Source organism: Mirounga leonina, unplaced genomic scaffold, assembly GCF_011800145.1.
Source record: "Mirounga leonina isolate KUSES-001 unplaced genomic scaffold, KU_Mleo_1.0 Mir_177, whole genome shotgun sequence".
NCBI lineage: Eukaryota > Metazoa > Chordata > Mammalia > Carnivora > Phocidae > Mirounga > Mirounga leonina.
This window is the reverse complement of record NW_023270459.1, coordinates 4,399,229-4,413,469: the sequence shown is the minus strand read 5'-3', so window position 1 is coordinate 4,413,469 and position 14,241 is coordinate 4,399,229. Positions and strand designations below refer to the sequence as shown.

At 42.4% G+C, this 14,241-nt stretch overlaps 1 protein-coding gene across 1 annotated transcript in view; it reads right to left on the bottom strand.

Moving 5' to 3' along the window:
• Positions 1-14,241, bottom strand: part of ATP4A (ATPase H+/K+ transporting subunit alpha) — an 81,950-nt gene that overhangs the window by 18,614 nt on the left and 49,095 nt on the right. Inside the window, exons 3-4 of the mRNA XM_035023592.1 lie at positions 5,621-5,827; positions 5,210-5,296 (exon numbers count right to left, since the gene is read on the bottom strand). Coding sequence (XP_034879483.1) covers positions 5,210-5,296; positions 5,621-5,827 — 294 coding nt within the window. The remainder of the gene's footprint in view (positions 1-5,209; positions 5,297-5,620; positions 5,828-14,241) is intronic.

The window sequence follows — 14,241 nt, the reverse complement described above, 5'->3', positions numbered from 1 at the left end:
CCAATGGACTCCGGTTCAAAACAACCCCTCCAGGGGCGCCTGGATGGCTCAGTCCCTGAAGGGTGGGACTCTTGGTTTCTGCTCAGATGATGATCTCAAGATTGTGAGATCAAGCCCCGCATTGGGCTCCGCCTTGGGCGAGGAGCCTGCTTAAGATGTTCTCTCTCCCTCTCCTTCTGCCCCTCACCCCCACCACAGGGGCACAGGTTCTCTCTCAAAATAAACACACAACCCCTCCCAACTTCCTCCTCCTTCTCCATAAAATAACGGTCCTCTCCTTTGTTTGCCAGACTTGCCTATGGTTTTGTCATAGTTTGCATGTCCCAAATCATAATTCTCTGTTATTCCTGAATAACCCATTTGCACTGGTAAAATAATGTTTTATTTTTAAGGTTAACAAGGGGGTATAGGCCTCTTGATCCAGTCGGCCAATCCAGGAGCCAAAATTCATAGATGGGGGGTTGGGGGGGTGGAATGGGACTTCTTTGGTCAAAGTTTCTTCCAACTGCCAGCCAATAACAAAGGCAGAATCAAGAAGTGAGGCTGGGCCAACCCAATCAAGAAAGTAAGAAGGTCTTTATCCACTGTCAGCTAGTAGGTAAAGAAGACTGGGGGGGGGGGTGGGCAGCATAATCTGGATGGTGGAAGTATGTCAGCCAATCACAAAAAGAGAACAAAATGAAGGTGCTGAACCAGTGGCTTCCACCCAGGGCAAGATCCTAGGCTAAGCCCCTTGGTTTTCTTTTCTTTTCTTTATTTATTTATCTGACACGGAGAGAGAGTATAAGCAGGGGGAGTGGCAGAGGGAGAGGGAGAAGCAGGCTCCCCACTGAGCAGGGAGCCCGATGCAGGACTGGATCCCAGGACCCTGGGATCATGACCCTATCGGAAGGCAGACACTTAACCAACTGAGCCATCCAGGTGACCAGGATTCCTACATTCCTGCCCACATTTGATAACATCAGTCTTTTTACTTTTAGCCATTCTTTGGGTATATAATTGTATCCCACTGTAGTTTTAATTTGCATTTCCCTAATGACTAAGGATGTTAAGCACCTTGCACATGCTATGGCCGTGTGGAAATTATATTTTCTGAAATTCACATTCACATCTTTCCCATTGGAGAAAAAAATGGATGGCCTGTTTTTATCTTATATCATTTTGTTTTTCAATTTGTGATTTGCCTTTTCACTTTCCTCGTGGTCTTTTCATAAGAAGAAGTTTTAAAATTTGTAAAATCCAATGATCATTTTTAAATATTATGCTTAGGTTTTTTGTGTCCTGTTTAAGAAATTTTTGTCTACCTATCCAAAGGTTATGAATATACTCTTTTATGTTTTCTCATAGACACTTGATAGCTTTAGTTTTCTTATTTAGGTCTAGGATCCATCCTGAATTAATCTTGTGGCCACCATCCTGGACAATACAGTTCTAGGTTGAGATTATGAAAAAAAAATAATAAGATATGAAATAAGGAAGAGTTCAAGGTTAATTTCTTCCTATATTGATAATACAGTTTCCTTAGCATTAATGGACAAGACTATCCTGTCTCCACTGTATTGAATCGGTACCTTTGTCTTGTTAAGAAAGAAACCATAAACCCTAAATGGAGTCACTTGTTCTAAGCCCCGCATCAGCAAATCAGGACTTAATACCTAACCTGATTGCAGTTTCAGCCTCTCCCAGGAATGTGACTTTTAACCAGTCATTCTTGCCAACCCGTCAGTTATTTTACCAGCAAAAATGGGTTAATTCAGGAATAACAGAGAACTGTAATTCAGGACAAGCAAGCTATGACAAAACCATATGCAAGTCTGGAGAACAGAGGAGAGGAAAGCTCTTTTACAGAGAAAAGAGGAAAATTGGGGTGGGGGGCTGTTAAAAACAAACAGTCCTTCGGAGTTCTAAGTACAGTGCCTTTTCATTGGCTAAGTTGTGAGTCTCTCATTGGCAGGGCTGTTGCCAGGGGAGGAAGAAACTTTTCTTCTTCCTGCCCTGATAGTCAAGTAGTAGCTAAGGTAGTATTGATTTCCAAGGTACCACTTTTCCTGTGGGGTCTGCCATTGACAAGGACAATTGATAACAAGAAGTAGGGCATGAGAGCTACCCCTTCTGGCCTCCTAACTCCATTTTACTTATTTATTAAATTATTTAAAATCAGTTGTGTTTATTTTTTTATTTAAGATTTTATTTATTTGTCAGAGAGAGCACAAGCATGGGGAGAGGCAGGTAGAGGGAGAAGCAGGCTCCCCACTGAGCAGGGAGCCCGATGCCGGACTTGATCCCAGGACCCTGGGATCATAACCTGAGCCGAAGGCACAGATGTTTCACTGACTGAGCCACCCAGGCGCCCCTGACTCCATTTTAAATGAAGTTTCTTGGGGCGCCTGGGTGGCTCAGTCATAAGCATCTGCCTTTGGCTCAGGTCATGATCCCAGTGTCCTGGGATCGAGCCCTGCATCAGGCTCCCTGCTCCGCAGGAAGCCTGCTTTTCCCTCTGCCCACTCCCCCTGCTCGTGTTCCCTCTCTGGCTGTCTTTCTCTCTGTCAAATAAATAAAAATCTTAAAAAGAAAAAATAAATAAATAAAATGAAGTTTCCTTTATTAATTTTCACACAACTTAAGCAAGAAGAGTTCCTTAGTTCTGGAATGCAGTTCCTTTAGACTTCTTTGCATCCACAGCTGTTTGCTGTCTTTAAAAGATACGAATTTTTTGTTTCTCCTTTCCCCCCCTAGCTATTATGGAAGGAGACTGTGATATTATATTGTGATTTATAATAAGAAAAATCTTGGTCTTCCATCCATTCCTGGTGCTGAGCTCCTAAAACCCCTGGAGTTTCCTATGATAAAAGCAATCAAGGTGGCTTTTGTTATGTTCATAAGGTGACTTTTGGAAAGCCCTTAGGTGACCTAAGGATGGGGGCTGGTTGGAGGGAAACAAGTCTGTGTGTAGAGAGTTCGAACTTCAGTACCTCCCCCCAAACTCCAGGGAGGGGAGAGGGGCTGGAGGTTGAACCAATCACCAAAAGCCAATGTCAAATCATGACTGTCATATAGCCTCCATAAAAACCCAGAAGGGCAAGATCAGAGAGCTTCCGGGTTGATGAACACATAGAGATTCAGGAAATGTGGCACGCTCAGAGAGGGTATGGAAGATCCACAGTCTTTCACTATACCTTGTCCTATACAGCTCTTCCACCCGGGTGTCCCTGAGTTTTATCCCTTTATAATAAACCAGCAATCTGGCTTTTTTATTAGTAGGTAAATTGTTTCTCTGAGTTCTGTGAGCCACCAAGCAATCAAACCCAAAGACGTTGTAGGAGGCTCTGATTTTCAGCCAGTGGGTCAGAAGTACAAGTAAAAACCTAGGCTTGCATCTGACCTCTGGGAGAGGGGGCACCCTTGCAGGACTGAGCCCTTAACCTATGGAGTCTGATTCTATCTCTGGGCAGATAGTGTCAGAAGTGAGTTGAATTGTAGGACACCCAGCTGATGTCCAAGAATTGCTTCCATACATAATTGGAATTAGTACCAGAACCCACTTAGAGACCTTTTACATTCAATTTAGACATCAAACTCAGTCTTTTAAAAGCAAATTTGTGTTCTCCCTGTTTAATACCTCTAAGGACTTCACTTCATATTTAAAAATCCAACCTTCTGGGCGCCTGGGTGGCTCAGTTGGTTAAGCGACTGCTTTCGGCTCAGGTCATGATCCTGGAGTTCCTGGATCGAGTCCTGCATTGGGCTCCCTGCTCGGCAGGGAGCCTGCTTCTCCCTCTGACCCTCCCCCCTCTCATGTGCTCTCTCTCTTTCATTCTCTCTGTCTCAAATAAATAAATAAAATCTTTAAAAAAAAAAATCCAACCTTCTTCCTGTGACCTTCCATGCTGTGAATTGCCTCCTGCCCATCCTCTGACCTTACTTTGTAGTAGTCTCATTGCTCACTCCAGTCCCACTAATCTTTCTTTTCCTGGGACAAGCCAGGCTCCTTCCTGCCTGAGTTTTTGCACTTACTGCTCTGCTTAGAACTCTCTTCCAGATGTTTCTGTGGCTCTCTTCACTTCAGGTCACAGCTCAGATATTGGGTCCCCCATAGGGCTTTCCTGAGCCACTCTGTCATAATAAGTCCCTCTTCCGGCTCCCCCAATTTCATCCTGGTTTTTTTTTTCCATAATGTTGACCACCACTAGAACTGTGCTGTCCAGGACAGTTGCCACTCACCTCTTGTGGCAAATTTAATCTAAATTAGTCACATGCGGCTAGTAAATACCATATTGGATAGAATGGCTTACAGAACATTTCTTTTCTTTTCTTTTTTTTTTTTTAAAGATTTTATTTATTTATTTGACAGAGACAGAGACAGCGAGAGCAGGAACACAAGCAGGGGGAGTGGGAGAGGGAGAAGCAGGCTTCCTGCTGAGCCAGGAGCCCGATGTGGGACTCGATCCCAGGACCCCGGGATCATGACCTGAGCCGAAGGCAGAGGCTTAACCGACTGAGCCACCCAGGCACCCCAAAGTGCTTTTTTTTTTTTAAGATTCTTATTTATTTATTGAGAGAGATAGTGATAGAGAAAGCATGAGAGGGGGAGAGTCAGACTCCCCGCTGAGCAGGGAGCCCAACGCGGGACTCGATCCCGGGACTCCAGGATCATGACCTGAGCCGAAGGCAGTCGCCCAACCAACTGAGCCACCCAGGCGCCCCTCTTACAGAACATTTCTATCATTGCTGAAAGTTCTATTAGACAGTGCTGACCTACAACTACCTTGTTGCTTTACATTTTACTTTTTTCTGTGTCCTCTTAATATACTGTAAGTTTTATAGAGGCAAATACCTCATTTATCTGAATCAGCACTGAATCACTAAGGTCTGAAACAGTGCCTGGCACACAATAGTGATTGCCCAATAAATGTTCACTGAATATATGGATAAGCCCCGTGGTACTCAGCGAATTAGATGCACAAAAGCACGTGAACACATGTGCATATGAGCAGAAAGCAGAAGCCTCCTCATAAACTTTATTGCTCTTAACAAATGCTAATGGAGGGGAGACTTCCTCCAGTACGGGTAGATTATTGATGTCCGAATTCAAAGGCTCCAGAAGGTGCAGTTCATGATTCTTTGAGGGAAGTGAGCTTTCAATATGATCTCATACTTTACGTTTCAGGACTCCAGCCACAATGGAGCAAATGATCATAATGGAGCCTACCAGGATGCTTGAGATGATGAAGCCCAGGGCCAGTCTGGAATTGATCTGTGCTTTCCTCTGATTCCCATGAAAGTTGGCTTGCCGAGTCTGCGGGGATGAAAGCAAGCTGGTGGGAGTGTTTCCAAGGGAGGAGGGAAATGGAGAGGGACATCCCAGGGGGAAGTGGGGAGTGCAAGACCAGGAATGGTGATGTGAGGGAGGTAAGGGCAGGGTTCAGTCCCCCAGTGGAAAAAGGAAGGGGAGCAGTGAAGGGGATCCTGGGAAGGAACAAGGGCATCTAGATGTTGAAGGAGGGAGCAAATTCCCAGGAGGAACACAAAGAGGTCCCTGGGGAGCAATAGGGGGCTAGGGAGTGAAGGAGGAGGCATATCTGGGAGCAATGGGAGTTGGTGGTAGCCAGATCGTACCCACCTTGAGGGAGAAGAAGAGGGCCGGGATTGCCAGCAGAATGAAGAAGAAGAAGGAAATGATGGAGAGAAACAAATAATCCTTTTCTGGGGGATTCAAGGACATCAGGATGACTGGCTGCATTGGTATGGCCTTGAACTCTAGGTTCCTGGACTCAGTCATAGTAGCCATTGACCTTGGTGTGAGGAGGAGACGCTGGGTGGGCAGAATCTGCAGACAGGAAATGGGTCCCGGACAGGGAACATCTAAATTCCCAGGAAATGAAGATCAGCTGAACCAACCCCTCTGCCTAGAAAGGCACTGAAAACGGACACTGCCCCAAGCCAGAAGCCACTATACCTCCATGTTCCTGATAATAGCCTTACTGGCCCTATGACAAAATTCAACCTTTTTCTATCCTCTCATAATTCCTCTCTGTACCCCCATTACACCCTTCCATGTCTCCCTCCAACTGCTTCACTTTCCTCTTCTAAACTCTCCTCATCCCACTCCACCCACATACACTTAAACTCACCGCTCTTTTCTGATTATCCCATCTCAAACCTAGTTAATGGCCCTAGGACTTCCCTTGGCTTCTCAGTTCCTGAGGCTGTCCAAGTGATCTGTGTCATGGGGCGTGGGCCACCACTTCATTAAGATTAGGGGCTCAGGTTAGAGTGTCTCAAGTGCTCAGACCCAGCTTCTGATTGGTTCAGTGTGTGTAAGGGGGGTTACTTAGTCACTCCCTTTTCTTCCTGCCCTCTTAATAAATTCAATGAACAAGGGGACTGGGTTAGCCCCTTACACTTTTTGTTGTTGCCACCAGTTTGAACTCCTGATTGGTTCAACATATAGTGTGTGGGTCTCATTTCTAGACTGGATCTAAGTGCAATGGGCAAATTTACTGATAGTCCTACGAGGAGCCTACTGTACACGAGGCCCACACTGGGCTCTGAGGACCATGTGGTGACTAAGGCAGACAAGATCACAGCTCTCCTGGAATCCACAGCCCATGAGAGAGAAAGAGGGAAAACATCCAAATAAAGAAATGAAACGATTTGGAGAACCAAGGGCTCAAAGGAATAACTAAAATGAGAAGGAAGAGGGGATGTGCGCTATGCACAAAAGAAGACATAACTGTCAAAAATATTTATGTAGTAAACTACATATCAGCTACATTGTGAAAATGAAAGCAACAAACAAGAAATTTTAATAAAGCCACTAGAAATACAAGGAGAAATGTATAAAACCACAACCTTAGTGTGAGATCTAAATATGCCTCTTAGAAAATCTGAAAATGAAGTAGAAAAAGAATGCAAAATATATATATATAGGATTTGAATAATTTAACTAGTAAGTATAATTATACAAAATTACACCCTAAAGTAGTTACTGCACCTTCTCTAGTTATATCAAAGAAATATTTACAAAATTCATCAAGAACCTGGCTACAAATAGAAATTCCAAAATGTAGAGTTCCTTAAATCATACAAAAAAAAAAATCAGAAGTAAACAAATAGGAGACTTAGAAAAATTTCTATTTGCAAACTAAGGAACATTCTCATAAATTAGTCATAACCCTTGGAGATATTGTAGGTTGGGTTCCAGACCACTACAATAAAGTCAATATCACAATAAAGCAAGTCAAATGAATTTTTTGGTTTCCCAGAGCATATGAAAGTTATGTTTACACTATAATGTAGTCTATTTAGTGTGCAGAAGCATTATGTCTGAAATAATGAGGCACACACCTTAACTTTAAGATACTTTATGGCTTAAATTTTTTTTTTTAAAGATTTTATTTATTTGCCAGAGAGAGACACAGCGAGAGAGGGAGCACAAGCAGGGGGAGTGGGAGAGGGAGAAGCAGGCTTCCCGCTGAGCAGGGAGCCCGATGCGGGGCTTGATCCCAGGACCCCGGGATCATGACCCGAGCCGAAGGCAGACGCTTAATGACTGAGCCACCCAGGCGCCCCTATGGCTTAAATTTTAAAAATACTTTTTGGCTAAAGAATGCTACCATCATGTGAGCTTTCAGCAACTCATAATCCTTTTGCTGGTGGAGAACCTTGTCTCCATGTCCATGGCTGCTGACTAATCAGGGTGGTGGCTGCTGAAGGTTGGCATAACTGGCAATTTCTTTTTTTTTTTTTAAGACTTTATTTATTTGACAGAGAGAGACACAGCGAGAGAGGGAACACAAGCAGGGGGAGCGGGAGAGGGAGAAGCAGGCTGATGCAGGGCTTGATCCCAGGACCCTGGGATCATGACCTGAGCCCAAGGCAGATGCTTAACAACTGAGCCACCCAGGCGCCCCTGGCAATTTCTTAAAATAAGACAAACTGAAGTTTATTACATCAATTGACTCTTCCTTTCATGAATGATTTCTCTGTAGTATGTGATTCTGATTGATAGCATTTTACCCACAGAAGAACTTCCTTGAGAATTGGAGTCAGTCCTCAGCGTGCCTGGGTGGCTCAGTTGGTTAAGCATCTGCCTTCAGCTCATGCCCTGATCCCAGAGTCCTGGGATCGAGTATCACATGGGGCTCCTTGCTTAGCAGAGAGTCTGCTTCTCCCTCTGCCTGCCACCCTCCCTGCTTGTGTGCTTCCTCTTTCCCTCTCTGACAAATAAATAAATAAAATCTTTCAAAAAAAGTTTTTTAAAAAGGAGTCAGTCTTCTCAAATTCTGCTGCTACTTTATCAACTAAGTCTATGTCATAGTCTAAATCCTTTGTTGTCATTTCAACAGTCTTCACAGCATCTTCACCAGGAGTAGATTCCATCTCAAGAAGCCGCTTTCTTTGCTCATTCATAAGAAGCAGCTCCTCATCCCTTCAGTCTGATCATGAGATCGCAGCAATTCAGTCCCATGCTCAGGCTCCACTTCTAATTCGAGTTCTCTTGCTGTTTCCACCACATCTGCAGTGACTTCCTCCACTGAAGTCCTGAACCCCTCAAAGTCATCCATGAGTGTTGGAATCAGATTCTTCCTAGATCCTATTTATGTTGATATTTTTACTTCTTGTCATGAGTCAGAATGATATATAGAACAGTGGATCCTTTCCAAAAGGTTTTCAATTTATTTTGCCCAGATCCATCAGAGGAACCACTATCTATGGCAGCCATAGCCTTATAAAATACAGTTCTTAAATGAAACCTGAAAGTCACAATGACTCCTTAATCCATGGGCTGCAGAATGGACGTTGTTATCATCAGGTGTGAAAACAACATGAATCTCATTGTCTATCTCCATCAGAGCTCTTGGTTGACCAGGTGCCTTGTCTGTGGGAAGTAATATTTTGAAAGGAATCTTTTTTTTCTGAGCAGTAGGTTTCAACAGTAGGCCTAAAATATTCTCTAGACCATGTTGTAAATAGATATGCTGTCATCTCAGCTTTTTGTTTCATTTGAGAGTCCAGGCAGAGTAGATTTAGCATCATCCTTAAGGGCCCCAGGATTTGAGGGGATGGTAAATCACCATTGATTTCCACTTAAAGTCACCAGCTGCATTAGCCCCTAGCAAGAGAGTCAGGCTGTGCTTTGAAGCCAGGCATTGAATTTTCCTTTCTAGCTAGAAAGTCCTAGATGGCATCTTCTTCCAGTAGAAGGCTGTTTCACCTACAATGAAAATCTGTTGCTTAAGTATAGCCACCTTCACAAATTATCTTAGCTAGATCTTCTGGGGAACTTGCTGCAGCTTCGACATCAGCACTTGCTTCACCTTGCAGGGGTTTTGTTTGTTTGTTTGTTTGTTTGTTTGTTTGTTTGTTTGTGTCATGGAGATGGCTTCTCTCCTTAAACCTCATGAGCCAACCTCTTCTAGCTTCAGACTTTTCTTTTGTAGCCTCTCCACCTCTCTCAGCCTTCATAGAGTTGGAGAAAGTAAGTGCCTTGCTCTGGATTAGGTTTTGGCTTAAGGGAATGTTGTGGCTGGTTTTATCTCCTATCCAGATCACTAAAATTTTTTTCATATCAGCAATAAGGCTGTTTCACTTTCTGATCATTTGTGTGTTCACTGGAGTAGCATTTTTAATTCCCTTCCAGAATATTTCCTTTGCATTCACAGCTTGACTGTTTGGCACAAGAGGTCTAGCTTTTGGCCTATCTCATCTTTCAACATGCCTTTCTCACTGAGCTTAATCATTTCTAGCTTTTGATTTAAAAGCCATTTCACTTGAACACTTAGAAGCCATTGTAGGGTTATTAACTGAACCAATTTCAATACTGTGGTGTCCCAGGACATAGGGAAGATGGAGGAGAGGGAGATAGGTGGGGGAACAGCTGCTGGTTGATAGAGCAGTCAACACACACAATACATATCCATTAAGTTTGCCCTCTTATATGGGCACAGTTTGTGGCCCCCCAAAAGCAATTACAATAGAAGCATCAAAGATCACTGATCACAAATTACTGTGACAAATATAATAGTAATGAAAAAGTTTGAAATATTTTGAGGATTACCAAAATGTAACACAGAGACATGATGTGAGCATGTGCTGTTGGAAAAATGGAGTCGATAGACTTGCTTGATACAAGGTTGCCACAAACCTTCAGTTTGTAAAAAACATGATACCTACAAAGTGCAATAAAATGAGGTGTGCCTGTATACAATTCAGTGGCTGCTATTATAGTCACAGAGTTGTGCATCCATCACCACATATCTGGTATTAATGTACCAAAGGCCTTGAGAATGGAACTATGGGGTAAGCCATTGCCAGGTCTCAGTGCTATTTAAATCTCACCCCTAGGTGGTGAACACCTGAGGCAAGATTACATAGCACTGTAAAAGCTCTAAAAGCTGAGCTTGCATTGGAACCAAAACCCACAAAAAACAGATCTGAACTTGGAAGAATGTATCTAATTGGATCTACTATCTGTTAAAACAAACAAAAAAATCCATGTAATATAAACAAAATGTCCAGAATACAATCCAAGATTACTCTACACAGAAAAAACTAGGAAAGTCTAACAAATTATCAAGGAAAAAGATATTCAACACACATTAATCCCAAGAGACCCAGATGTTAGAATTATCAGACAGATTTTATAATAGCCATATAACCATGCTCCAAAAAATAAGGGTGAACAATCTTGAAATAAAAGGAAAGGCAGAAAGTCTATAAAAATAACCAAACAGAAATTTTAGAACTGAAAAATACAATAACTTGTATTTTTTAAAAAGATTTTATTTATTTATTTGAGAGAGAGTGAGAAAGATAGATCATGAGCAGGGGAGAAAGGTAGAGGGAGAAGCAGACTCCCCACTGAGCATGGAGCCCATTTCAGGATTTGGTACCCAGGATCGTGGGATCATGACCTGAGCCGAAGGTAGACACTTAACTGACTGAGCCGCCCAGGCACCACAATAGCTGAAATTTTTTAAAAAATCACTAGATGAACTCAATAGTCAATAGAGATGATAGAGGAAAGAATCAGTAAATGTGAAGGCAGTTAAACAGAAATTATCCAGTTTGGGGGCACCTAGGTGGCTCAGTCAGTTAAGCGTCTGCCTTTAGCTCATATCATGATCCCAGGGTCCTGGGATTGAGTCCCACATCGGGCTCCCTGCTCAGGGGGAAGCCTGCTTCTCACTCTTCCTCTCCCTCTGCCCCTCTCCCCCCAGCTCATGTTCTCTCTCCATCTCAAATAAATAAAATAAAATCTTAAAAAAAAAAAAAAAAGAAATTATCCAGTTTGGACAATAGAGAAAAATAGATTAAGAAAAATTAACAGAGCCCCAGAGACCTGTAGGACAATTTCAAAAAGTCTGACATTCATGTCATCACAGTTTCAGGAGGAGAGAAAGAATGCTATAGGAAAAAAAAAAGAAGAAGAAGAAGGAAGGAAGAAACAATAATGGCTTTAAACTTCCCAAGTTTGGTGAAAGACATAAACTTATAGATTTAAAAACCTCAGTGAATCCCAAATAGGATAAACCTAAAGAAATCCACACACACAAACATGATAATAAGACTTTTGAAAACACAGAAGGAAATCCTCATGACTGAGATTAGATACAGAGTTCTTAGATGTGACACCAAAAACACAGTCATAAGAGGACAAATTTTGAAACTGGCTGTTGTTGAAATTGAACATATTTGCTCTGCAAAAGAAAAAAAAAACTGAAAAGACAAGTAACAGCCTGGAGAAAAATGTTTACAAATCACATATCTGAAAAGGGACTTGTATCAGAATTACAGGAAGAAAACCAATAATGCAATTTAAAAATGAACAAAAGATTTGAACAGATCCTTCACTAAAGAGACTATAAGAACATCAAATAAGCACAGAAGAAAAAATATTCAAAATCATTAGCTATTAGGGAAATGCATATTAAAATTTTGATGACATACCACACATACCTATTAGAATGGTTCAAGTAAAAAAGGCTAACTATATCAAGTGCTCGTGAAGACGTGAAGACCTGGAACCTTCATTCATTCCTGGTGGGAATGAAAAAACAGTATAGGGTTCTGTAAAAACAGATTGCAAGCTTCTTATAAAGTTAAACCACACATTTATCCTATTGACCCAGCAACCCCACTTCTGGGTATTTACTCTAGATAAATGGAAACATGTCCACACAAAGTTTTATGAGAATATTTACAAATACTCTATTCACAATCTCCAAAAACGGAAACAATTCGAATGTCCCTCAATGAGGGGGTGGATAAACAAATTGCATAGACCAATACATTGGAATATTACTCAGAAATTAAGTGTAACAGACTGGTGATACACTCAACAACTTGGATACATCTCAAAGTCATTAGGCTGAGGGAGAGAAGCCACTCTCAAAAGGTTATATACTGGGTGCCTGGGTGGCTCAGTTGGCTCAGTTGGTTAAGCGACTGCCTTCGGCTCAGGTCATGATCCTGGAGTCCTGGGATCGAGTCCCGCATCAGGCTCCCTGCTCGGCAGGGAGTCTGCTTCTCCTTCTGACCCTCCTCCCTCTCATGCTCTCTGTCTCTCATTCTCTCTCTCAAAATAAATAAATAAATAAAATCTTTAAAAAAAAAAAGGGTTATATACTAAGAGTGATGTCCATGAAAATGACAGAGTAAGGAACTTCACAATCCCATCCCTCCATGAAAGCAGTGGATAAACTAACAAAAACTGTCAAAATCAACTTTATCAGAATCGAGGATTTACAGCAACCAGGCAAATGCTTAATCTGGCTTTTGCTTTAACCTGTCCTGGTGGCCCCCTGAAAGACCAGCTCAAAAGGTTTGCCTTTATTTCTTCTAAATGAGAACAATCCTAGGGATGAAGCAGCCATAGAGGTGTCGCCTTTTTTACTTGAACCATTCTAATGGGTATGTGTGGTATGTCATCAAAATTTCAATATGCATTTCCCTAATAGCTTTGGACAAACCAAAGAGCTTTGGAGGAAAAGTTGGGGAATGAGATGCTTGGGAAATAAGCTGTAGAAAAGCTCCCGTAGATTCCTGGGAATCTAGAAGTCCACGTGTTTGTCCAGGGTTAGATGCATGCTCAGAAAAGACCCGAGAAGACCCTCAGTTCTCAACTCCGGCTGACCTTTAGGGCTGCATAAGCAGTAGTGATGGTGAAGGCAGAGTTGTAAACTACCTGCCTGAGTGTTGAGGGCATGCACCCCACACACCTAGAGCTCATCTGCAAAGACTGGGAGATTTCTGATTTTGCCTTCAGGTATTTAAGAAATCTCTGTCAAATAATTAGCTGACTACTATGCTAATAGAATAAAGACTTCAGAGGCCACACACAACAAAGAATACACTTTTCAAAAATTAGTGCAGAAAAGTCACTAAACAAACAACATTACAATAAGCCGCAACAACAAACCATGGGAAAGGGGAGAATTTGATTTCAAGATTTGTCATCATGATATCCAAAACATCTGGTTTTCAAGAAAAAATGATCAAACACACAAGAAAGTAAGGCTCAAGTACAAACAAAAAATAAATTAATAGGAGCGCCTGGGTGGCTCAGTCAGTTAAGTAGCCGACTCTTGGTTCCAGCTCAGGTCGTGATCTCAGGGTCTTGAGATCATGCCCTGCATGGGTTTTTCTCTGCTTGGGTTTTTCCCAAATCTACTTGGGTTTTTCTCTCCCTCTCCTTCCGCCCCTCCTCCTCCCTGAGCACATACATGTGTGTGCTCTCTCTCTAAAATAAATAAATCTTTTTTAAAAATTAATTAATATGGGGAGACTGGGTAACTCAGCTGGTTAAGCATCTGACTCTTGATTTCCACTCAGGTCATGATCTCAGGGTCGTAAGATCAAGCCCTGTGCTGGGCTCCACACTGGCGGGAAGCCTGCTTAAGATTCTCTCTCTCTCGGGCACCTGGGTGGCTCAGTTGGTTAAGCGACTGCCTTCGGCTCAGGTCATGATCCCGGAGTCCTGGGATCGAGTCCCACATCGGGCTCCCTGCTCAGTGGGGAGTCTGCTTCTCCCTCTGACCCTCCTCCCTCTCATGTTCTCTGTCTCTCATTCTCTCTCTCTCGCAAATAAATAAAATCTTAAAAAAAAAATTAAAAAGATTCTCTCTCTCTCCCTCTCCCTCTGCCCTCTTCCCCACATTGTACAAGCATGCACACATGCTCTCACTCCCTTGAAAGAAAGAAAGAAAGAAAGAAAGAAAGAAAGAAAGAAAGAAAGAA